Below are 27,488 nucleotides of genomic sequence, written 5' to 3'. Positions count from 1 at the left end.
AGGAGTTTGTCGAACCCAGGTTTGTTCTCCTGTCTCTGGTTCCAAGTGTGGTGCTCATGGAACCGGGGCTGCGTCGGGCACACTCATGTACGGGTGTGTCCGAGTGCACAACCCCCAAGTTGGATCATACATCCACAGTTAGTGATAGGTAGTCTTCTCTCCATCACGATAGTGGCGCAGGATGAGAGAAGGGACTGAGCCTTGTTGGTGGCTCCGACCCACCCGTGAAAGCCAGGAATGGCTATTCTTCAGGTGCCAAGTTCGATGTCGCTGTCCATTGGGACAAGGCATCTGAAGGAGGTAGCAGGAGGTCCTCTGTGTAGTCCTCTTCATGAGGTTCGATCACGGAGAAGATAGATGTGTAGCAAGATGTGGCAAGTTCTTGCCAGCTTTAACTGCATTTAACTCTGATCAACCTTCGCTCATGTTTGTGCGAACGAAACTGTTGTAGGAATGAATGCTTTGTTTAACAGAGTGAGAACAGCGCAAGTTCAAGGAAGAGCGGGCAAGAACAGTCAATCCTCCTCTTTTTTTTTTTTTTTTTTTTCCATCGCTTCCTGGTTATACCGGAATGGACAAGGAAATAAGAGGAATTCCATGGAGTCTACTCCTCGGAATTCGAATCCGAGAGACTATGTTTTCGGTTCCATCTTAGGATTTTACTGAACATACATAATCCGTTCAGGATGGATAGCACCAAGAGTTTTGAAGGCCTCTCCAGTGCTACTGTGTTGAGAACAACCAGTTCAGCTTGAACTACTCGTCTTTGGTATCCTGTTATCACCATAGAAGTCTCCCTTTGGGAAAACTTCACCTTCGCTCTCTTCATTAGGGAATGAAGGAGGTGGGCTTCCAGTCCTTATACTGGTCCCTCGAATGAAAAGAATTAGGCTGGAGTGATTTACAGGAACATACAATATACTGGTATATTTCTCTCTTGACATGCTTCTATTATCAGTTGCATTGTCCAAGTAGTAGGTGTATACCTGTAAGTTAACTCTTCTGGTATGTGACCGAAATGAATAGTACCTTCTGATAATTAACCTGGAACTCAGGACAGCCTTTTGAGTCTCCCAAGAGTTACTGGTTTTGATTGAGATAACTAGTGGTATAGTTCCCAACAACACGACAGCATTTGCATTATCACCGAACAACAGGGTTTTATTCCCTCCCATTTCAGTTAAATCCAGATGCTCGAGTGTATCTTTAACCCTTAATCGCTGAGCCGGTATTTCCTAAAGTGTCTCCCGTATGCCGGCGGGGTTCGGGAGTGAGCGCTGAAGCGGAAAAAACGTTTTTTTTCAAGAAATCACAGCACGCTTAGTTTTCAAGATTAAGAGTTCATTTTTGGCTCCTTTTTTTGTCATTGCCTGAAGTTTAGTATGCAACCATCAGAAGTGAAAAAAAAAATCCTTATCATACATAAGTATTGGAATATATGACAGCGCAAAAAAAAAAAAATTCATATATAATTGTATACAAATCGCACCGTGAACAAAACAGTTAAAGCTATTGAGTTACTTTTTTTCATTGTATTGTACACTAAATTGCAATGATTTTGGTATTATAATAAATTGTAAAACGATCAAAGCAACACAGAAAAAATATTATCAAAATGATACATGAATTTGTAACGTGCGGACGTAAAAAAGTTTTTTTTTTTATTTACCATAAATCTAAATATTGTGCTAGAGACTTCCCGTTTGTTGCAAAATGAAGGTAAATGATTAAATATTACTAGACTGTAAGAGTTTTAGCTTACATTTGTGTTTTTTGACCATTTCGGTTGAGTTAAATTTGACCGAATGTTGAATTTGTTCTATTTATCATGATTTATATGCAAATTTTTCAAAAATGATAAAAGCTACAACCATGAGTTATTTTCTGTTGTATTCTACATGAAATTGTGCACATTTTCATATATAAAACTCTATGTAATGGCTAAATTAAAATGGTGCAAAAATTACGACAAAGTGACTCAAGCATAGTTGTTGATTCAACTGTAACTCATTCCATCTTCACTTCTGATCATGGACGGTTGGTGTTTTTAGTAGTCTCTCTTCTTATTTACTGCTCTTTTTAATCTTTTTTAGACTTTATTTTGTAAAATTATGAATATATATTATACATATATATTATATATATACAGTGGTCCCCCTGTATTCGCGGGGGATGCGTACCAGACCCCCCCCCCCCCCCCCCCCCCCCCCCCCGCGAATAGTTAGAATCCGCGAATGTTTGGAACCCCCCTCTAAAAATGCTCATAAACTCTTATCCTGAACATGCAAACACCAAAGTATCCCTAAAATGACCATCCTTCATCAAATATACATAAAATATCCTATTATGGTTCATATTAATCTTTGAAATATTATTAATACTGTTTTAAAGTAAATCTTACATTTTATGGTTATACATAAAATACATACTATGTACGCACTGCATGACTTAGTTACGTATGTGAAAATAATTCAGTCCTCCCATAAGTATTCAGTCATGCACGTTTTCTTTCATACTGTTACTATTTGAGACCCATTTTCTTTTTACAAAGGAAGCAATTGTATGTGAAATCACAAATAACAAATGTCTACTTAAAGTATTATCCTACATCAAATATACCATTGAATTGGTATTATTAATATCATTTTAAAGTCATCTTAAACATTTTACCATTAGAAATATACAGCCAATAGCACGAGAGGAGAGAGAGAGAGAGGAGATGAAGAGAGATGAGGAGAGAGAGAGAGAGCGAGAGAGAGAGAGGAGAGAGGATAGAGAGTAGAGATAGAGAGAGAGAAGAGAAGAATAACTCCCTTACAGTTTCAAAAAGACTTGAAAATTGAACGTCCTGTAGGCAACTTTTTTCCCCTCCCATAAATACATATATTTCTCCAAAGAGAGAAAGAGAGGACTGTGCAATTATGTTTGTCTGTCTATCAATTCTTTTGCTGAAAGCGAGAGAGATAAAAGGAAGAAATAGAAACACCAAATGTATGACAAGTATCTTGTGGAGAGAGAGAGAGTTGTCCTTACAGTATTTAAAAGAGAGAAATGGAATGATTATTGTATTTAAAATAGATATGAATTTTGTACTTAGTTATAGTACGTATTATTATTGGAAAATATTAATGATAAACTTATTACATACATGTCCATGAAAATGATCTCATCTCAGTAAGAGAGAGAGAGAGAGAGAGAGAGAGATTACATAAAACCATTAAATTCGTTGACCATTGTATGGCATTGTTACTTTCCTAGCTCTGAGCGTCACTGGAGTTATGAGGTAGGGAAATTGATACAGAAAAAGACAAAGGGAAGAATTTTCATTTGAAATTAGTTATTGTATTATTACTACGTCTATTTTTTTTTTTTTTTTTTTTTTTTTTTTTTTTTGCTCTATCACAGTCCTCCAATTCGACTGGGTGGTATTTATAGTGTGGGGTTCCGGGTTGCATCCTGCCTCCTTAGGAGTCCATCACTTTTCTTACTATGTGTGCCGTTTCTAGGATCACACTCTTCTGCATTAGTCCTGGAGCTACTTCAGCCTCTAGTTTTTCTAGATTCCTTTTCAGGGATCTTGGGATCGTGCCTAGTGCTCCTATGATTATGGGTACGATTTCCACTGGCATATCCCATATCCTTCTTATTTCTATTTTCAGATCTTGATACTTATCCATTTTTTCCCTCTCTTTCTCTTCAACTCTGGTGTCCCATGGTATTGCGACATCAATGAGTGATACTTTCTTCTTGACTTTGTCAATCAACGTCACGTCTGGTCTGTTTGCACGTATCACCCTATCCGTTCTGATACCATAGTCCCAGAGGATCTTTGCCTGATCGTTTTCTATCACTCCTTCAGGTTGGTGCTCGTACCACTTATTACTGCAAGGTAGCTGATGTTTCTTGCACAGGCTCCAGTGGAGGGCTTTTGCCACTGAATCATGCCTCTTTTTGTACTGGTTCTGTGCAAGTGCCGGGCATTCACTTGCTATGTGGTTTATGGTTTCATTTTTCGTATTGCACTTCCTACATATGGGAGAGATGTTATTTCCGTCTATCGTTCTTTGAACATATCTGGTTCTTAGGGCCTGATCTTGTGCCGCTGTTATCATTCCTTCAGTTTCCTTCTTTAGCTCTCCCCTCTGTAGCCATTGCCAATTGTCATCGCTGGCTAGTTCTTTAGTCTGTCTCATGTAGTCCGTGCATTGGTTTGTTGTGCCAGTCCTCTGTTCTGTCTGTCTTTCTCCTGTCTCTGTATATTTTCTGGGTCTTCGTCTACTTTATTAGTCCTTCTTCCCATGCACTCTTGAGCCACTCATCTTCACTGGTTTTCAGATATTGCCCCAGTGCTCTGTTTTCGATGTTGACGCAGTCCTCTATACTTAGTAGTCCTCTCCCTCCTTCCTTTCGTGTTGTTTTATGTATAGTCTGTCCGTATTTGCTCTTGGGTGTAGTGCTTTGTATTGTCATATGTTTCCTGGTTTTCTGATCTATGCTGCGGAGTTTCTGCCTTCGTCCATTCCACTATTCCTGCGCTGTATCTGATTACTGGCACTGCCCATGTGTTTTATGGCTTTTATCATATTTCCGGCGTTGAGTTTTTGACTTGAGTATCGCCTTGAGTCTCTGCATATATTCTTTCTGATCGTGTCCTTCATCTCTTGGTGTTTTATATCCCCTCCTTCCATTATTCCCAGGTATTTGTATCCTGTCTCATCTATGTGTTTGATGTTGCTCCCATCTGGTAGCTTTATCCCTTCAGTTCTCGTTGCTTTGCCTTTTTGTATGTTGACTAAGGCGCATTTTTCTATTCCAAACTCCATCCTGATGTCCCCAGATACAATCCTTACAGTCTGGATTAGGGTATCTATTTCCTTGATGCTCTTACCATACAGCTTGATGTCGTCCATGAACATCAGATGGTTGATTCTGTTGCCTCTTTTCTTGAGTTGGTACCCGGATCCATCTTCTGTAGTACTTTTGTCATGGGATCATGGCTACTACGAAGAGTAGTGGGGACCCCACAGTGGAGTCGCCCTGGAAGATCCCTCTCCTGATATTAACCTCTGCTAGTCTTATTCCGGAGCTTGTAAGTATTGTATTCCAGTTGCGCATTGTATTTTTGAGGAAGCTGATGGTGTTTCCTCTGCCCCATATATTTCAGGCATTCTATTAGCCATGTGTGTGGTATCATGTCGAAGGCTTTCTTATAGTCTATCCATGCCATGCTTAGGTTGGTTTTCCTTCTCCTACTGTTCTTCATTACCATTTTGTCTATCAGGAGCTGGTCTTTGTGCCCTACACTTCCTTCTGCAGCCTTTCTGTGGTGGGGGTGGGGGATGGTGTTTGTCTCCTCTAGGTAGTTGTATAGCCTTTCACTGATGATACCTGTTAGTAACTTCCACATTATTGGTAGGCAGGTGATAGGCCTGTAGTTACTGGCTATATTTCCCTTACTCTTGTCTTTTTGTACTAAGGATGTTCTTCCTGTGGTCATCCATTTGGGTGCTTGGTGATTTGAGATACAATGCTGGAGTTTGTTCTGCTATTCGTGGGTGTAGGGCCTTGAAGTTTTTGAGCCAGTATCCATGGACTTCATCGGGACCTGGGGCTTTCCAGTTTGGCATTTTCTTTATTTGGTGTCTGACTGTGTCTGTCATGATCTCTGTGAATCTTTGTTTTATTTTCCCTCCCTGTTTCTTCTTCCTTGACTTCCTGGAGCCATGTTGCATGTTTGTTGTGTGATACCGGATTGCTCCATATGTTTTCCCAGAGTCTCTTACTTGGTTCGCTTCAGGAAATTTCTGGGTGGTTGTCTTCCCCTCTTAGTTGGCTGTATAGTCTTTTCTGGTTGGTTCCGAATAGTTTGTTCTGTTGGTATCCCTTATTCCTGTTCATGTACCATTGGATCTTGTGTGCTTTGGCCTTAAGCCTCTGTTTTACATCTTCTATTGTGTTGTTTAGTCCCCTCTCTTGTACTTTGTATTTCTCGTTGAGTTCCTCCCTTGTTTTCTTGCTTCTTAGCCTTTTTTCTGCCATCTCTTTCAGTTTACTCAAGTCAGATCTCATTATTATTATTATTATTATTATTATTATTATTATTATTATTTGAAAATAAAATAAACACGTGCATTTACGATAAAAAATTCTCTCATCTCAGTAAGAAAGAGGAGTTATCCTTACAAGTGAAATGGGAAAGGTAATTTTCATCTCTTTAAAATACTACCATTATGAATTTTGTAATTACAGTTTTTATTATTATTATTTATTATTATTGTTATTATTATATTATTATTATTATTATTATTATTATTATTATTATTAAATAACTGAAATTATCAATAAACATTTTATACTAGTACCATAAAAATTATTTCATCTCGCTAAAAGAGAGAGAGAGGAGAGAGAGAGAGAGGAGAGAGAGAGAGAGAGAGAGAGTTAGCCTTAATTAAAAGTGACATGGGATAGTTTTAGTATTGTATTCCTTTAAAATACTATCACATAATATGAATTTTGTAATTACAGTTATTATCATTATTATTTTTATTATTATTATTATTATTATTAATATTATTATTATTATTAATATTATTATTATTATTATTATTTGAAAGTATTAAAAACATATAGTACAAGTACTATAAAAAAAATCTCGAGTCTCGATAAATGAGAGAGAGACGAGAGAGAGAAGAGAGAGAGAGGAGAGAGAGAGAGAGAGAGAGAGAGAGAGAGGAGAGGGAGTTGAGGGGGGGGGGGGGGAATTTCATGAGCACTTGATGGCAACAGCACAACAGCTCCTTCCCCCTCATGTCACTTAACTTAATACGTATGACAGTTTTAGTACCTGGAGTTAGCGAAAGAAGACTGGGATTTCCTTCATTCTTCCATAATTTTTTAAATTTATAAGCTAAAATCTTACTAATTCACTATGGTATTTTCTTTAATGAATTGATATTATTGCTATAAAAATTAATATTAATATTTGAAAATAGTAAATCATTTATTTATCATACAAAAAACATACATACATTAAAATTATTAAACTTACTAATACAGTATTAATCAAAAATTAATATTTGAAAATTTGTAAATAATTTTTGTATCATAAAAATGTATTTAGTCATGAAAATAAACATCAAAATACACTAATTAGTGTTTATATTTGTCGGAAAAATCCGCGAATGGGCGAGTCCGTCCGCGAATAATATATATATTATATATACATATATATATCTATATATATATATAGATATATATATATATACAGTAATACCTTGGGTTACGAATTTAATCCGTTCCAGAACCTGCTTCGTAACCTAAAAAATTCGTAAACCCAAATGGATTTTCCCATAAGAATGTTATAAAAAGCAAATAATGCGTTCCACCCGACCATGAATAACCATTTCAATTCATATTTTTCCATTTATTTTTGTTCACTAAGGTTGAAAATTCGTGTAGGAATTACATAAAATTATAAAATTGAAGAATGAAAATTAAATATAAACACTAGATTTAATATGCATGCACAGTAAAACCTGAACTTTACCTTTGGCGAGTGTGGCTGCTGGCTTGACGGAGACGGGAGGAGGGGAAGGGTGAGGAGGAGAGGGTTAGGGCTTGGGGGGGAAATCTCCCTCCGTGAACACTTCTGGAAGACTTTCTGGTTCTTTCTCTAGAGAGCACCGTTCACTACGATCACTAATTTTACGCTTACGCAACACTATGTTGTCTTTCACAATTTTGAAAAAATATTTTTCTATGAGCAAATTTTCTACATCGTCGAGAATATAAGGCCGTTGTTTCGTCAATACTGTGACACCTTTTGATGCTTTACTGGCTTTAACTTCTTCCTTTTTCTTCAAAATAGTGCAGATCGTTTTGATTGCGACCGCTTGAAGAATGCTGCAATGTCTTTCACGCACTCGCCTTTATCATGCATTTGGATAATTTCCTTCTCCATTTCGACTGTAATCATCTCCTTCTTTCTTATGCTTTCCTTCTTGCTTGCTTGCCTTCGTCATCTTGGGAGCCATTGTCTTTAGTATTTGGGTAATAGTAATGTATAAGCACTATTACGGAAAACCACAACACGTGCGCAAATCACTAAGCAAATTTGAGAGCGTATCACGGACAGATGCGTTCAATCTACGCCAGCGAGATATTGAAAGAGTTATGGTTTAAAAGGGTCAATGGCTGCGTAGGAGGAAGTCACGTGACCCTCGTTAAGTTTGGCCGAAAAATGCGTTCGCAGATCCCACGCTCATCCGATGTAAACAAAGCAGGCGTTAAGTTTTGGCCGAAAAAAATGCGTTCGCAGATCCCACGCTCATCCGATGTAAACAAATCAGGCGGCCGCCTCCCATGATGGAAATTCGCAGCATTCGTATTCCAAGTGAAATTCGTATTCCAGAATGAGGTCGTCACTTCGTAAGTTAAAAAATTCGTATACTAATCGGTTCGTAACCCAAAGTATTACTGTATATATATATATATATGAAAATCCCATTAACCCTTAAACCGCCGAGTTTTACGTATTAAACAAAAGTCGACGAAAATTGTCTGTTGGTTGCCGAATTGACGTATGAAATGTTGACGCCAAAAAGTTTTTTTTTTTAAATTCACGGAAAAATAGTTATAGGCCTACTTGGCAAAAACTTTTGGATCACGCACCTTGAGGGATGCTGGGAGTTCACGGATCAAGCTGTTGTTTTGTTTACAATCTTTACCCAGGTGCGCAACCACGAATTTCTTTCTTCTCGCACTAAAGAGCATCAGCGACACATCTCAGAAATTATTTTGTTACTTTGACATAATTTTTGCACCATTTTATATTAGCCATTACATAGAGTTTTATATATGAAAATGTGTGCAATTTTATGTAGAATACAATTAAAAACAACCCATGGTTGTAGCTTTTATCAGTTTTGAAATATTTTTATATAAATAATGATAAGTGCCAAAATTTCAACCTTCGGTCTAACTTTGACTTTACCGAAATGGTCAAAACACGCAATTGTATGCTAAAACTCTTATATTCTAGTAATATTCAATAATTTACCTCCATTTTACAACAAATTGGAAGTCTCTAGCACAATATTTTGATTTATGGTGAATTTATAACAAAAACTTTTTCCTTACGTGCGGTAACTCCGAAAAAATCAGAAATTTTTTCGTCCGATTGTCGTAATGTTTGCACCATTTTATATTAGCCGTTACATTAAGTTTTATATTATAGGTATATATATATATATATATATATAATATTAATATATCTATATATATATATATATATATATGGATGGTGTGCACAATTTCATGTAGAATACAACAAAAAACAACCCATGGTTGTACCTTTTATCAGTTTTTAAATATTTTCATATAAATAACGACAAGTGCCAAAATTTCAACCTTCGGTCAAATTTGACTCTACCGAAATGGTCGAAAACCGCTATTGTATGCTACACCTCTTACATTCTAGTAATACTCAATCATTTACCTTTATTTTGCAATAAATTGGAAGTCTCTAGCACAATATTTTGATTTATGGTGAATTTATGAAAAAACTTTTTCCTATGTTCGCGCCGTAACTTCCGAAAAAATCAGAAATTTTTTCGTCCGATTGTCGTAATGTTTGCACCATTTTATACTAGCCGTTACATAACGTTTTATATATGAAAATGTGCGCAATTTCATGTAGAATACAACTAAAAACAACCCATGGTTGTACCTTTTATCAGTTTTAAATATTTTCATATAAATAACGATAAGTGCCAAAATTTCAACCTTCGGTCAACTTTGACTCTACTGAAATGGTAAAAAAACGCAATTGTAAGCTAAAACTATTATATTCTAGTAATATTCAATCATTTACATTTATTTTGCAACAAATTGGAAGTCTCTAGCACAATATTTCGATTTATGATGATTTTATGAAAAAAACTTTTTCCTTACGCCCGTGTGGTAACTTCTGAAAAAATCAGAAATTTTTTCGTCCGATTGTCGTAACGTTTGCACCATTTCAAAGTTTTATATATGAAAATGTGTGCAATTTCATGTAGAATACAAAAAAAAATAACCCATGGTTGATGCTTTTATCAGTTTTGAAATATTTTCTTATAAATAATGATAAATAGAAAAAATTTGACCTTTGGTCAAATTTAACTCAACCGAAATGGTCGAAAACTGCAATTATTAGCTACAAAACTTACATTCTAGTAATATTCAATCAATTACCTTCATTTTGCAACAAACGGGAAGTCTCTAGCACAATATTTCGATTTATGGTGAATTTTTTAAAACTACTTTTTTTTTACGTCCGCGCGTTACAAATTCATGCATCATATTGTGATATTATTTTCTCTGTGTTGCTTTGATCGTTTTACAATTTGTTATATACCAAAATCATTGCCATTTAGTGTACGATACAACGAAAAAATAATGAACTCATTAGCTTTAACCGATTTGCTCACAGCACGATTTGTATACAATAATATATGAAATTTTTTCGCGCTGTCATATATTCCAATATTTATACTATAAGATAATGATATTTTTTTCATTTTTGATGGTTGCATACTAAACTTTAGGCAATGACAAAAAAGGAGCCAAAAATGAACTCTTAATCTTGAAACTTAAGCGTGCTGTGATTTAAAAAAAAAAACTTTTTACCCCTTCGGTAAAAAGGGTGGGTGCCAGTCCACCAAAATATTGTCCTTAGCTTTAAACCAGAGTGTTTTAACCCTTAAAACGCCGAGCCGGTATTTCCAAAAGTGTCTCCCGGCATACGGGAGACACTTTTGGAAATACCGGCTCAGCGTTTTAAGGGTTAAAACACTCTGGTTTAAAGCTAAGGACAATATTTTGGTGGACTGGCACCCACCCTTATTATGTAATGAATGCCAGAAGAAGTTACATTGGTGAAACATATAGTAATGGGAGATATGCCCATATGTGATGCCTGGGGTCACCACTAACCGACGTTGGTTCTGTTAATTGTCTTCATCCGCTTCATCGTTGTCCTAAGGAAGATATTGTCTTTGTGATCAGAGTCCCAGGCTCCATTGGTAAGGTTGATCCTATTATCTTATTGTTTTATCAGTGAAGATTCTACCATCTGACATTTGTATCGACAGCTGCTTTTGTATGAAATTCAGGATGAGTTACAATCCAAGGTATGGTTTGTGTTATGTATATGATGGAAAATTGCTTAACTATGTTGTCCGTATCTAACTGAGAGAGATTTTCCTGTGAATCCATTGTATGACATACTATGGATTCACAGGAATATCTCTCTTGAAAAGATTAACTCATCATAAGTGCACATTAGAGATGGACATAGTTCGGCAATTTTCCATCATATAAATAACACGAACCATACCATGGATTGGAACTCATCATGAATTTTATACAAAAGCAACTGTTGATACAAATGTCAGATGGTAGAATCTTCACTGGCAAAACAACAAGATAATAGGATCAACCTTTGCAGTGGAGCCTGGGACTCTGACCACAGAGACAATATCTTCCTTAAGGCAACGATGAAGCAGATTGATACAATTAACAGAACCACCGTTGGTTTAATGGTGACCCTAGGCATCACCGAAGGGCATATCTCCCACTTACTGACATCTTAGTGTGTGGTACCCCACCACTCACCTACCTGCTGCCATTAAAACTACCCTGTATTATCAGGCACTAGTGACCAGACCAGCTGCCATTAAAGGTCATCCATATAAAAGATTCAGCTTTATAATTTGGAATTTGCAAAAACATTTATTCATATTTATTTAGGCTACTACTTTTTTTGAGTAATTTTGTATGCTCTAAAACCTTTCCTTAGAGGACATGAGTTATAGTTATGGAGAAGATTATTATAAATGTTCATTTTTTTGGTAGATGGTTCTTGAAAGGATCATTGGTACTAGCTGACAGGCAGTGTAAGCCCAACTTCTGAACTCAAGAACTGAATGTCAACAACTATACTTTGAAAATCTTTGTTATAGTAATTAGCCTTGAAAATGAATGCCTACTTGACTATTCCAATGTTATTTGCTTTTGTTTCTAACAGAAAAGCTTACACATAATCCCCTGGATGTGCAAGAAGTAACTCAGAGCGAGGAAGGCCAGAAACAAAAGCTTCGTATTGTTCTTAATGCAGCTAATCATGTATGTATATTTTGTTAATTCTTATTGACCATTAACTCATGATTTTGAGATTCCTTAGTTTTCATTTTCAAGTGCCATTCATAAATAATGGTGCATCTTTATACTGTGTTATAAATTCTTTTAATTATAAAACAGGTTTTGACGTAAGAAAAACCTAATTTTGGTAGTCACTGTTGAATCCTCAAGGGATTACCCCTTTCATGGTCTATCCAGAGCTCCATGGTGACCAGACTAATGTCAAAGAATTCTCTTAGCTGTTCTTGTGGCTGGGTATTGTGTTGTAATTATAAATATTATATTATGTGATAAAGTATAAATAGACTTAGGATAAGAGGGCACTTTCTCTTATCCTCAGCAAACACTAATATACCCAGTTTACCTGCGTCAAAACTGCAAGAAGAAGAAGTGGTGGTTAAAGGCTATTGTACTGTCATATTGTCTACATGCGACCAAAATCCGACCAAGCTACCATTCCTCTCTGTTGGTCAGTGCAGAATGACCCTTACGCAAATCCTGTGTCTTTTCGTCAGGGAAGTGGGAGGGTTTTGTGGACTTAACAGCGACCACCAAAATTAGGATTTGTTTAAGTCAAAACCTGTTATTTGATAGTGTAGTCGCTGACTCGTCCTCAAGGAGCTTTACAAAGAAATTGACAGGTGACAAAAAGCTCTTGAATTTTAATCATGACAACTCAAAAACATTTTTGGTCCACAGTCAAGTTTCAAGGCCCCATTATTTATTCCAAATACCTTTAGGTTTGGTAGAAAAGAACAAGAAATTAACTGTGAATTCACATTTTTAGGGTGAAGTGAAGTTCTGTGGTGACTTACTTAAGTATGCTGGGTATGGATGCAGTATTGTCAAACCTTCCTCATTGAAAGTTAGCATACCCGCATGTTAGGAAGACCCGTGGTTTGCCGCTGTAGTGCGTATGGAGCAAGACTATCCCTGCCACCTACCGATACACAGTGTAGTCGAATTTGTTTGAGCTCATGGCAAGTGTTGCCAGAGTGTAGGAAAAGTCAGACCTTTTGGGATGTGCCATGACCTCTAGGTAAACCTTAAGTTCTTGAATTGGGCATACATAATGTTTATTTTGCTAATTCTAGTTTATTTACAATAGAATAGAAGATTTCCTTCTTAAAGGAATCCCATTCTTGGCCTGGATTAACAGGCCTAAGGACAATAATAATTGATTGTCAGCCATTTGCTTGATGTATTGTCCCTGTCTAAGAGAGCCCAGTTTGCTAATACAAGCTCCTGATGCTAATGCAATCTAGAAGCTCGCATATTGTAGCTTGTGAATTGTGGTTGTATCAGGTCCACTGAATTGAGGGGCTGAGCGAAGTCTAAGCACCTTGTTTAGAGACTAGGTGATTGGAACCCTTTTAGAGCGGATCTTTGCAGTGCAAAGGACCCGGAAGGGAAGTGACAACTTATATACTGGAGTCAAATCACGAAATCATAAAACAATGGCTATGTTAATGCTGCCTTGTATGCCATGATTCTTGTAAATGCAAGCCATTTGTCTTCTAAAAAGCATAAGAAATTTTAAAATTGTTTCCCCTTGAATTTTTTACTGAGCTTTCAGTATGGATATAATGTAACTATATCTTCCATATATACTGGTATTGCCAGATATATGAAGTCTAATTTTTGCGCTAGGTACCTAGCAATGTTGGGAGAATAATTTTCACGGTATAGAAAATATTTAAGAAAATCCACCTATGGAGGTCTTGGCTTAGAGAGGAGGATCCTTAAACAACTTTCCCTCCTACTGACTGGGATAAAACAGCAGACAGCTTTGGAATTTATCTCTTCGCCCATTGTTAAAGTAATAGAAACCAATGCCTGTTTGGCCAATTTGGGCCTATTAAGAAAGCTCTTCTGTAGTAGGTTAGGATTTTGCTCCGCACCTTTGAAATCTGAAACGATGGAGGAAAAGGGTATATCATCCTCCATTTGTTCCAGTCTTGTAGGAAGGCATCTCTTGCTGTTGCTTGCCTGGCAGTCTGTGATTCTCATATGTGGTTGTCTAACTCCACTCTGTTTAGGCTGTCATTTTCCTTGATAAGGAGTCTACTATTACATTGAGAGATCCTGTAAGGTGAATGGCAGACAAGTACCACTTCTTGCTTGCCTCATTGAAGGATGGCTAGCATTACTATATGGAGAGGAGGTGAGTATTATCCTGACTTCTTGATGTAATGCATTGCAATCATGTTGTCTAGAACCAACCAAATGTCTCTCTTCTGGAGGTTTGAGTTTTTTGAGAGACAAAAAGACAGCCATCAGCTCCAGGAAATTGATACAATAATTCTTCAGATTAGCTGAACACCTCCCTGCCACCTAACGATCCTCCCAACGTCCTCGCAACCTTTCAGTGAGGCATCTGTGTGTATTGTCATTCATACAGACAGGAGTCAGGGTGACCTGTATTGCCAGAGATTCCTTCCGGGATCAAGACCGAAGTATCTTCCCAACTTTTAAAATCTTTTGATAAGGTCAGTTTCACATCTTGTTTGTTACATGAAAGCTAGAATTTGTTCACATTCATTTGTTGTAATCTGAGTATTAGATCTATTATTGATGCAAATTGTAACAAGCCTGTCATACGTTCTAATTGCCGTTTGGAAACTTTGAGCTATACAAGGCACATTTTGACGACGCCTTATTTTGTTTTGAGTATGATAGGGAGGACGACGAGCCGCGAGAGTATCCGAACAGAGTCCCAGCTACAAAAAGTATCTGCTGGCTGTGAGGTGGGATTTTGCATAGTCATCATAAAACCTTTTGACTAGTCAGTTGACCACTGCTCTTAGGTTTTTCAAACAGACTTTTTTGTGGGCCTCCAGTTGTATTTCTGATTTCTCAAAGAGCTACCGTTACTTTGTCAAATCTTAGGGCAATGTTTAGCCCACAGGACATGGCTTTGAACTTGTACATATTTTTTCCTATCCAGAGCTTTAGGAAGGGGCAGAAAGGAACAGCGATAGGGATGTGCCAGCATGCATCTTACAGATCTATAGTTGTGTGAGTCCTTTTTAGAACAATTGAACACACTAGGGCAACAGTAGTTATTCAGAAAATTTGGCAAGCACTTATTCAGAAAATTTGGCAATGTGCTTGTTCAATGTTGATAAGTCTAGGATCACTTTTCATTTAGAAGAGTCCTTTTTGGGGACAGTTAGAGAGACGTGCTTGGCGGGAATATGTATCCACATGTTTCTCTATGGCTCCCATTAACAGGGCCTTTCTGCACATAACATCCCAGAGAGGAGCCTGGTTTTTGGAAGACCCCCTTTATATGAGAGGAAAGGGATAAGACTGTTTCCACCCCAGCCCTTCTAAAATTAATGCTGTGTCCTCAAAGGAAGACTTCAATGTCCTATGGTGTTATTGAAGTCGACCCCCAACCTTACCATTCCTATTGGTATCTGCTTCTTTCTCTGCCTCTGCCCTTGGTAGGCATTCCGTTTGTTGCTTTTGTTTTTCCTTTAAGAGGGTCTTTGGACGTTGTTGAAAAGATTATCTTGCTGTTGTTTTCCTTTTGTGAGGCATCATCCCTTTTAAACACCTACCTATTCTTTGAGGAAAAAGACTTTAAGGGGTTACTGAAGGCTTACCTTTTTAAGCGAGCCTTTTTGGGTTGGGTAAGGGGAAGTTTTGGGTTCTTGTTTCCTAAATTTCCTGTTTTCACGAAAGAGAGTACTTTTGTACAATTCTGTTGTTGGGCTTGCTTGTTAAAATTTTAACTACAACAGACTCCTCGAACAGGACCTTACGAAAAGGATTATTATGTAGTAATGAAGTTACATTGGGAAGTGACTAGTTGGAGACCTCCAATGTTTCCATTCACACTTTTATGCGCCACTCTAAAAGTCATAGAATATTTGCCACAGGGTTCTCACAAGACTTTTGACCATGACAACAACAATTATTTTGGAACAACTTCCAGCAAGGTAGTATAGGTTATAATACTAAAGAGGTGGATCCTAGTATGAAATTCTGCCGAGGCAGTTGCCTCTTGAGATTCTTCTTATAGGGGTCCTAAATTGTTGTGTAGCTATAAATAAAGGGGGCTTTTCCCCTTCAGAAGGGAGCTGTAGCATTGCCCATTCCTTGGAGGTTTCTGGAACTGGAATGACCAAGGCAAATGGTTTTAATTCTGCCATTTCCTCTGGTCTTTTGATCGCTACAAAATTCTGAAAATCTGTCTTTACAAGATTAATCATTTTGAAAATGAAGGGACAAAAGGCTGGGACTCCTTTGTGAGCAACTTAGGTCCTTGTAAAGGGTGTCTTCTATAGCTCTTAGTGTTATAAACACAGTTAAGAAGACAGTTTCTGTTAGTGGTCTTTCACACATATAGTTTTTCTCTTATTAATTAGATATTTACTATTGGGAGAGAAAATGCGCTCTGATGCGTCTAACCAAGGATTATTAGTATCATCAGGGATGAGTATTGGAGCCCCTGTCATGTTTTGATTTGAAGTTTTATATTCAGAACTAACATATTAGTGGTTTCCAGTCTGAATTCCAACACTAAACCTTATTTGGGCAGCATTTGGATCCCCTCACACTTTTGGGTTGCAGGATGCAGTACTTTTACACTTGGAAGTGTACTGGACTAAATTCAATTCTTTTTCAGAATCATGCTTCATGCCCTTCATACATTGCTGTTCTGGGCCAGTGACATCATCTGATATTTATAATTTCCTTATGGAATTGATCAAATGCTGCAAGCTGTGTAGCCCATTTGGGGAAGCTTGCACATTTAGACTGAGCTTCAACAACTGAGCTTAGCTGCCTGTTACGAAAGGGGCAGAAGTCTTGGGTAAGTTACAATACCCCACCAAAATTATAGTAATTTCAGTCAGAGTCAGGTGGATCCAAGTATCCCTTTTTGGGGAAAGATCCTCTTCAGCATAGATAGCTGCAAAGGGAGATAGAATTCCTTCTAGAAGGTTTCACCCATGGCTACCTAAAATTTGTGTCCCTGATCCATCTGAGTTCAGCAGGGTCGGTCATTTCAGTGGCAGTGGCCACTTCACATTCCTTAGTAAGAATGTTTCTCCATGTAAAAATTCCTCCACTTCCTCTGTGGGGTTAACCTGGGAGGTAGTGGGGACTGATATTATTGGGTGTTTGCCTAAACATAAAACACCTGTAAGATACTGGGGGACTGATGTTACTGGGTTTTGACCCAAACATTAATCTTTATCTGAAAAAAAGGGGTTACATATCTGCTGCCAGAGTTTTATTGGAAAGAAATAATTTTCCCTTTCCTTAGTTCTGCTGAACCCTAGGAACATGGGACAGTATAAAATGAACAGTTTCATCCTTAAAACTTCCTGCCAGTAGCTTACTACAAGTTTTTTATTATATTATATTTTGAGGTTTAAGTTAGTTTTGACAGCCGTATATGGCTGTTTGAGTCCTTTTGCACTGACTGTGTAAAATTTTGATTTGAATTGTTATACCATTTGAACTAATATCCTATGCACTAATTTGTTTACTTAGCCCAAACCACTGTTTTGAATGGGTTTAGGTTATTCAATTATCCCTAGGATACTGTTTATGTCCAGTCCTAGGCTATTTGGCTAAACTACCACTTGGTACACCAACAATAGGATGTTCCCCAAATTGTTCTCTTAAAGACTAGTAGAGGGTATTGCCTAATCCAGATTATTCAAGATAGATCAAGTGTAAAAGCTATATAAAAACAGAGAGTTGCATGTAAATTCATAGTTAGGTTAACATCTTTTGTCTAACCCAGATTGTTAATATCTAGACCTAGGCGATTTGGTCTACTTTATATAAAACAGTAATTTTCTAATGTGAAACTCACTGATGTGAAATTTTATAGTCAAACCTGTGTAATCATGATTAATTAATTTACCTTTAAAGGTAAATTACACCAGGTGTACTTTGTAGCCTTCAAGATAGGCTACTATACCTCGTAGCCCATTTAGTTTATGTACTTTTTTTTGGTCTACTATATAAAACCGTAACTTACTAATGTGAAACTTTACAGTTAGGCAAAACACCTAGTATAGGTTATTGTCTAATCCTGATTAATTAACTGTTTTTGGTCTACTATAGCTAGGCTAGCGTATTACCTAGCCTAGGTTACTGTTTAATCAGTCTAGATTATTTACTTCCCTTTTTAAGGGTATGCACATTATAGTCTACAGTACTAAGACACTGCTTAAGTATACAGGCTATATAAAACAGGAAAAATTACTATATCCTTTTATCTAATCCTAAGGTCATTGGTGTAAACTTAAGCTATTGCCTAGACCCATAGCCTAACAGGATAAGTCCTTAAATCTTACCTTAATTTCGGTTACTACCTAATCCAGGTTATTTTTGTTCCCCCCTAAGGGTATATAATCCTAGGTTATATGCTACAGACAATATCAGCTACAGTCTAGTTAACATATTCTCACTAAATCTATGTAGATGGTAGGGTGCTGCTTGGTAAGCTATTGCTGACATCCTTAGCTGAAAGGTTTATCTATGTTGGTAATAATAATTGTAGACATTTCTTTAGCTAAAACTTCTAAATAGAATGATAAACTCTTTAAAACAATTTTCCCTTCTACAAAGAGTTTAATTGTCCCTCTCTGGAATATATATTTCCCAGATGGGTTTAGTCATACTTTGAGAGTGCACCTGTTAAATCATTAAGCGATAGAAGCCTTGAAGAAGACACCAACTTCCTCGAGTTAAAAGCTTTCTGAAGTCTCCAAACGTTCTTTGTCGGAAAGGTTGTGTCATGACTGTCAACACAGTGACATTGGCTTTGCATACATAGGAAATGAAGGCAACACAATTTATGGCTGTCAGATGGCATTAGACATTTTTGTCAGTACTGAGGCAAATGACATTGGCATAGTTCTAAGGTTCATCCTCTGAAGGTGAAATGTAATAGTGTGGACAGTCTCAACTGGGTAAAGCAGGCTTTTCCATCAGAGTGGTCACTGAATCTGGTGATGTACAAGGCTCTTTGGTATTTATGGAGCATGCCATTGACTTAACTGTATGATGAGTCTGTGCCACAAGCTTACCATATTTAGCCCAGCCCAGCTAGACCAACCTTTGGCAGAGACAATGCTTCATCCCAAATATATTCTTGACATGTACACCTTTCCACAGTTCAGCCTCTTTATGAAGGTGTTGGTCAAGCTGTGAGCATCCAAGAAGACAAAATTTACTTAAGAGTGTCCCCCTCTCACTGCAGAAGTGATTTGCAGACTTCCTATCCATCAAACATGTGTCCTAAGAGTTATTTAAACTTAACTGGGAACTCTCCCCAGTTCTCTTAGAGTCCTGCCAAGCTTTCATGTGAGCCACTCCTAGGTTCATGCACTGTGGTTAAGTCAAGCACACCGAAAGGTGGACATCAGTTAGGTTGACTTTCGCACCTGCTTTGTTGTGGAGATTCAAGTAACAAGTAGCCAGGACTGTACCACAGCACCCTTCAATGTCCTTAACCTGTCTTCTATAATGAGGACCTTAAGCTTTGTTTAGTGAGTCTGGTTTGGGTTTACTTGTGCAAAACCAAGGATTCCGGGGATGAAAACTACAGGCTATTCCTCTTTAGGGGGTAATGAAGGAAACAGTTTATGGGGATAATTATTTAAAACAGGTTATCTTGAGAACCTACAGTAAGCGTTTGAGATGCTTAAGCAGAACAGGTAAAGTTGGGGGTCCAAGAAATTAAAGCTAATTGTACAGTATAGCCCCAGACCTTGATCCTAATCTGCTCCAGAAGAAGCACTGAGGTGCGATTTAGTCAAGATCTGAAGGAATTTTTCCCATAAGAAATAACTGAAAATGGATTAATCCATTCTTAACCACCAGTTATTACCCTAACCTTACCTTTTTATACAAAACATCCCTACCAGTGGCCCGGCACCTTGATGTGGTGGTGGGGCTTATGTGGTGCAAGGATGAACTGGCCTACAGTAGTGGAGTAGTGCCCTATCCTGGCAGGTCTAACCATGTTACACAGGCCAGTTCTGAGCATCCAGACTAAGCTCGGTCCACTTTTGAGCCTTTTCCTATTTTCAATCCTTAACTTCTTCCCCTATCAGAAGTGAACATTAGTCGACAACCTTGGACCTACATTGGATTACGGCTCTGACTGCTCCTCTAATTTCATGGAGGGTGAAGAGGACTGACATGTCTCTCCTCCCGTAGAATTCTAGTACCTGACGTGCCTGAGCGAGGGGAAAGTCTTATGTCAAACATGGCTCCCAGAGCTGGGTCAGATTTCGACGGACTGATGACGCCTCAAACTCTGGGAGCCATGTGTATAACTTGGTTGTAGCCTCTAGGGGTGGCCACTTAAAGTCGCATAACACATCCATCCCTTGTGGGGCTCCATTTTAAATAGGAATAAGGTGGGGGGAGGACTACCTGGCTGAAATAATACTGTACTTGTATCTATGGATGATACATTAACCCCCATTCTTGACCACCCTGGATCGGACTTGGTACTGGCTCAGGAAAGTGTAAATAAAGAAGTAAACAATGATTCCAGATCTATACCCATATGAAACATAATAACTATGGAACCATACTCAATGCCACAAAAGGAAATTCCTCCAGCAACAAACGAAAAAAGTGAAAATTTCAAGTTTTCGAAATAAGACGACCTAAATACAGAGCAGATCATACATTGGTACACTTTAACTCATTACTTGGATATGGCACTTGGCCAAGATACTTGGTTTTTAAAACAGAAACTGAACTGACTTAAATGCAAGAGAATGTCAGAGGTGAAACTCGAAGGTGTACTCTCTTTTTACAAAGACAATGTTAATAAATCATGATTATTATGAATTTCTTATTCCTTTTTGGGTATAAATAAACCAAAACTATGTTATTTATCATAAATAAAGATCCCTTTGCTGAAAGATCGTAGCCTGGGATACAGTGTGACGTGTGCGTCATGGAAGACGGGGGCGTTACTTACTATGCAACCCTCCCTCTCTCTCTTCACTAACTACGCTAATATTGAGTATATTATGATATTTTGTAATCATATTAGAGTGAATTTTCTTCGTCTGTATGTTAGTGAGATGTTTTGCTTGTCTTTTTCTCATTGGCCTGATGAAATTCTTGCCGAAACAAAGATAAACATACGTAAAAGCAAGTGAATGTCACAGGTGAAACTTGAACGTGTAGACTACTTGAGGTTTGTGCTCGCACTGAATCATGTTGGGACTTGGTAGCTGACTGACTTCCCTTCTGCGACTCATGTAATCTCTACAGATGCCATTGATAATAATTTTCTTGACAGTAATTCTCAACATTTACGATAACAGAAGAAATATTGCATTTTCTTGTACGGATCAATGTTTTGGCTTATTGAGTTACGTTTACTAATTACCCTGTAACTATGAAAGTAAGAGGAATTTTGATGAAATATTTTGTATACGTATTCTCAAGTGCCATATGAAGCTCCATGAATTTTTTCATGACTGCATTTTTTGTCCTATACCCCCATATATAAGGGTTCCGGCCGGTCCCCTTAAATAAAGAAAAATTGATAAACGTGATAAGGAATTCCTTAGCTAGAAAAGATAATGTTTCAAGTCAGCTTGAATTACACTAAAGATTGTACGTGTATTAGATACTTACAATACTATCGTAAGAGTAAAATAGCAGTATTAGACAATTTCTTAGCCAAACAAGAAGAAATTAAATTCACAACTGAATCAGAAGATAACAAAGAAATGTCAAATAACCAAAAAGAAAATTAAAGCTAATTAAGTGAATAATTACCCATGGTTTAAAAAAAATATATATACGTATATATATAACCAACTATGCAAGATAATCTTCTAAATTTCATTCCATTCTTTTATACTATTATCCAATGAAACATAAATGGTCTGAAAACACAAATGCACTTTGGTGAAATGCAAAGACTCCTGAAGCAACATGAACCAATGTGCATATGTTTACAACATGTTAATAATCCAGTCCCATCAATATGTAATTACTTATGGCATCCTCCGTTTCAGGAGAAGGCAAGTTAGGAACAGCAAAACGTCATAATCGTATGACCTATGATAAAGTTACAGTTAATAATAATTCATTTCAAATATCTTCAATTTGCCTGCATATGACAAACAAATCTAGCATTTTAGTCTGCAGTCTATATAATCAACCTAATGAAAATTATGATATGGCTCAATTATCTAACATTTTATCACAGTTCAATGAGCCAATTTTGGTTTTAGGTGATTTTAATGCTCACCACCCTTTATGCGATGCCAGTACCATGGACGCAGATAGAGCAGGTAAAGACATAGAAAATCTAATACTTAATTACAGCTATTGTTGTTTGAATGAAAATGAAATCCCAACATACTTTTCAAAAACTCATGGGACCCTATCATCTGTAGACCTGTCAGTTTGTTCCACTTCATTAGTAGACAGATTAGAATGGAATACTCTGGATGATCTTTATACCAGTGATCACTACCCAATCGTAATCACATGTCTTGAAGATAATCATCAACAATTTATACCAAAATTTAATTTTAAAAAAGCTGATTGGGAAAAGTATAATTTAGTTACCTAAAATGTTTCCCCTTTCCAAAGTAACAATGATCACAATGAAATTCATTCATATTTTACAGCTTTCATAATTAGTTCTGGAAATAAATCAATACCAATGACAACTTGTTAGCCCAAAATAAATCCTGTTCCATGGCTGTCTAGAGAAATTTCAGAAAATATCAAACTAGCACAAAATGAGTAGACGTTTAGACAGACTAAACCAAAGATTTAACAAATTAAATAAAAGTGTAAATGAGATATTAATCTCGTTTTTATATTTGGTATGCGTGAAACCAAAGCGGTAGGCAAACTGATACACACAATCTCTCTCTCTCTCTCTCTCTCTCTCTCTCTCTCTCTCTCTCTCCAAGCGATCAACAGCATAGCCTCAACTCGCGACCTCTCTCTCTCTCTCTCTCTCTCTCTCTCTCTCTCTCTCTCTCTCTCTCTCTCTCTCTCTCTCTCTCTCTCCATTCTAACAGGTCATCAAATTAGAGACAAAGATATGGAAAAATATAACATTTATTTAACAATGGAAAGATAATAACTCAAGTCTCACAGACTAACTAACTCAGTTAACCCCCCAGTATTTAAAATGTCTTAATCAGTAATTTGTCACACCAATTGTCTCTCCTCCCATACGGGACTCTTGGTCCCCCCTTGCCAGAATCGTCTGTTACAAAGACAGGAGAAACACACTCGTAGGTACACACAAGTTTAAAGACACAGTTAAAGATTAAAACATTCTTACAAATGTCAAACAGACAACAAGCCACCCCTTTGGCTAAAGTAAGGTACACTTACCCATTGCAGCCCAGAAGATTACACACTTAATACAGATAAACTTTCGCAGAGCTCTCCCGGCATCTTGCCTTTCTCCCACAGACGTCTCTGAAAGTCTCCCCCATAGACTTGGCTAATGATACCATTATCAACGGAAGAAGCGCACACGTACATATGAATGCACACTTCGACAACGCCCCACGTTACTGGCTACAACCAGTTTCCCAAAGGCACTTTGAACAAACCCCCATGAACTCACGAACGTTGACCTGCTTAACTATGCACTTTTCGTATCATGCCATCCCTTTAATGATTTATCAGCTTTATCAGGCCATTGCTTCGGACTCTTGTCTCTATGGGAAGTTAAAAGTGAACAGTCTTCACATTCCAAGAAATGTCACAACGAACATATTAAATATATTATTAATTATAACCCCTAGGACTCACAAAAGTAATAGATATACATACATGGAAAGGGTTAGTATTAATAGCTATGGAAATTGATTATATCAAACCTTTATTGAATAAGATATCTGCTCAATTCAGGAAAAAAGTTATTAGCAATCAGAAATCATCTTGGGATAATTATGTCTCAGACTTCTCAGGTGACACTGTTAAACATATGTGGGATAGATTTAGAAAAATTAATGGCAAATATAGTCGATCACCTAGATCGCCAATATTACATAATGGGAAAAGAGTTCATGATTTAAAAGAAATATCAAATATAATAGGTCTCCACCTAGAATCAATAGGCAATAGCTTGAATTTAGATGAACATTATTGCATCAGAAAAAGGAATGAAGAAAAACATATAATTAATTTTGAAACAAGTCAACAATTATACTACAATGTCCCGTTTACATTAGAAGAATTTGATGCTGCATTTAAAACTTGCAGTAACTCTGCCCCAGGAAAGGATAATATCTCTTGAACTCCTTATACATCTGAACATTAAAGCCAAAGAATACTTATTAAAATTTTATAATCACCTATGGAAAAAGAAACTACTTCCCAAAGCATGGAAACATGCTGTTGTAATTCCTATACCCAAACCCAGCAAAGATCCAACATCAGTAAATAATTATAGACCTATATTACTTACTAGTTGTCTTTGTAACTCATGGAAAAATGGTAAATAATAGACTTATATGGTATTTAAAGAAAAATAAAGTTCTAGCAGCAACCCAATCTGGAAGAAGGAAAAATTATTCAACTTTAAACTCATTAACATCACTAGAAGATCAAATCAAAAGAGGATTTGTACAAAAGAAAATTACTGCCGTAGTCTTATTCGACATTCAAAAAGCTTATGATACAACATGGAGCTATTCAATCTTAAAATCTCTACATGACAAATCTAAGGGGTGTACTCCCAATTTTCATACGACATTTCCTAACTGAAAGAACATTCCAGACTGAAATTGAAACAGTATTATCAGAAACATTTGAAATAAAAGAGGGCATCCCTTAAGACAGCATACTAAGCAGCACATTATTTGCATTAGCTATCAATAATATTGTTAAAATACTTCCAAATATGTAAACAACAGCTTATATGTTGATGATTTTGCCACGTTTTACACTTCAAACAACTTATGCCATATCCAAAGAATTTTAAATATCTCCATAACTAAAATTTAACAATGGCCATTATCTGTTGGATTAAAATTTTCTGTTGAAAAAACACAAGCAATAACTTTTTATAAGGATCAACGCTTGCTCAGAAATCAAGTTATAGCTCTTACCATGAATAACACTTCCATCCAATTTTATCTAGAAGTCAAATTCTTAGGTCCATATTTTGACAGTCATTTGAACTGAAAGGACCATGTGAGACACACCAAAGCAAAGGCCTTGAAAGCTTTATTAAAAGAATTGCTCACACTTCATGGGGTGTGATAGAGAAACTATTTAAACTTCATAAGATTACAGTTCTACCAATATTAGAATATACTAGTGAGACTACTCTCAGAATGCTAGATCCTGTACACCATCTTGGGCTTCGTTTAGCCAGGGGGGCATTCAAATCTTCTCCAGTCCAATCCTTGATTATAGAAAGTGGAGAAATGCCACTATCTTATAGATTCAAAATACTAACAACAATGTGCAGAGCTTTAAAAATTGTAAATAGTCCAGCAAAAACCAAAGATTTATTTAAAGATCCAGATTGTTTCTTTCTGGAATACAAAAATTATCCCATTCTTCCTTGTTAGAGCTAATAGATTATTTAATGACAATGATCTTCATAATATTACATTTTACCATTTTAACAAAATAATGCCTCCACGGTTGATAAGTGCTCCCCAGATATGTAACAAACTATGTACAATACCAATTAATAAGTTGAATAACCCCCTCACTATGAAATAATATGTCTAGAACATATCAAGGTACACAATAATAATCATATATATACTGATGGTTCCAGAGATGATATTGGAGTTGGATTTGCTGTTAATGGAAACAATATAAAGATCCAAGCCTCCTTACAAAGCAAAGCATCAGTGTTCACTGCTGAATTACTAGCAATAAAAACAGCATTAACAATAAATGCAATAAGCTCTTATACTCCAAAAAACAAAAATTATAAATTAGATTAGACATACATTATATGAAATGAAAAGGCAAAAGATATCTGTTACTCTATGTTGGAAGGCAATGAAAAAGCAGACACCTATGCAAAAGAGGCTAGAACACTCCCAATATCAGCAGAATTGTTGCCTCTAGAAGATTATATTAGACACAGTAAATCGATGATTAAGAAAAAAAGGCAAAATAACTGGAGGAAAAACCATCCTAACAATAAATTAAGAGAAATAAAAGAAACTGTAGACCCGTGGCCATCATCCTATCAGAAATGCCGCAAGAATTCAGTAATATTGACACGGCTAAGAATTGGTCACACTAACTGACACATGGTTACCTAATGAGTAACCCCCATGCCCCTACACCTATATGTGCGAAATATATAATGTACAAATAACAGTAAAACATATTTTTAAAATCTGTTCAAAATATAGAATCCAAAGAGACATATTATTTAGAAGATATTCTTTTAAAGAAATATTGTCAGAAAGTGACAAATTTTCACTTTTTAATATTGTAAAATTTCTTAAATTTAATAATTTATACGATAAAATATAATATTTATATAGTAATTTATAATATATTCCAGATAGTAAATATTTATTTTTTAGATAATAATTAATCTTCCAGATAGTAAATATTTATTTTTTAGATGATAATTAATATTCCAGATAGTAAATATATATTTTTTAGATAATAATTTATAGAGATTTTAAATAGCATGTCTAATCCATCAGATCCGTCAGACGAGCCCTAGGAGAGTTAATATTAACTCAGTGGTCTGGTTAAACTAAAGTAAAAAAAAAAAACATACAAAACATTACACATAAATACACATAAATTACAATTAAATAAGCTCAGTGTTAAATAACATAACATATTAGGTGCACTTTTTTCATTTTTAAATATATTATACTGTATTAAAATAACTGCCCTACGTACACCCAATGCAGCCATGTTACCAATGGTTGACCGAATGCCATAGATTAGGCTAGGTACGTAGGAGGAACAACCAAGTGGACTACCTAGGCCAGTCTTGCCCGCTTATTGACCCACCCTCCAGAAAACCTACTTAATACATCCTGACACTGGAGATGGACACCAGTCATGAGTCATTGGTCGTGGAAGCAACATTTCGAGACCTCTACTTTCCTCTCGAAATAAGAATTTTCTCCCAAAGTACAAAATAATGTACATAATAATTAAGATTGAACAGAGGTTAATGAACGTCTACCCATGCACAGTCCAAACTTACCTCCATGACGCTTTTTAAATTTTTTCTTAAAACACCTTACTTGTAGAAGATTGACGCTGTCTCGATGTTTGCGGAGTCACTTGTGTCAATAAACTTTCCATTTCATGTGCTAAAT

General features: G+C 36.6%; 1 protein-coding gene across 1 annotated transcript in view; it reads left to right on the top strand.

Moving 5' to 3' along the window:
* The window catches only part of LOC135201660 (beta-parvin-like), a 196,474-nt gene that overhangs the window by 91,976 nt on the left and 77,010 nt on the right, over positions 1–27,488 (top strand). Inside the window, exon 9 of the mRNA XM_064230771.1 lies at positions 12,068–12,165. Within this exon, the coding sequence (XP_064086841.1) occupies positions 12,068–12,165 (98 nt within the window). The remainder of the gene's footprint in view (positions 1–12,067; positions 12,166–27,488) is intronic.

Source organism: Macrobrachium nipponense, chromosome 28 (assembly GCF_015104395.2).
Source record: "Macrobrachium nipponense isolate FS-2020 chromosome 28, ASM1510439v2, whole genome shotgun sequence".
NCBI classification, from domain to species: domain Eukaryota; kingdom Metazoa; phylum Arthropoda; class Malacostraca; order Decapoda; family Palaemonidae; genus Macrobrachium; species Macrobrachium nipponense.
This window is presented reverse-complemented; position numbering and strand designations above follow the sequence as displayed.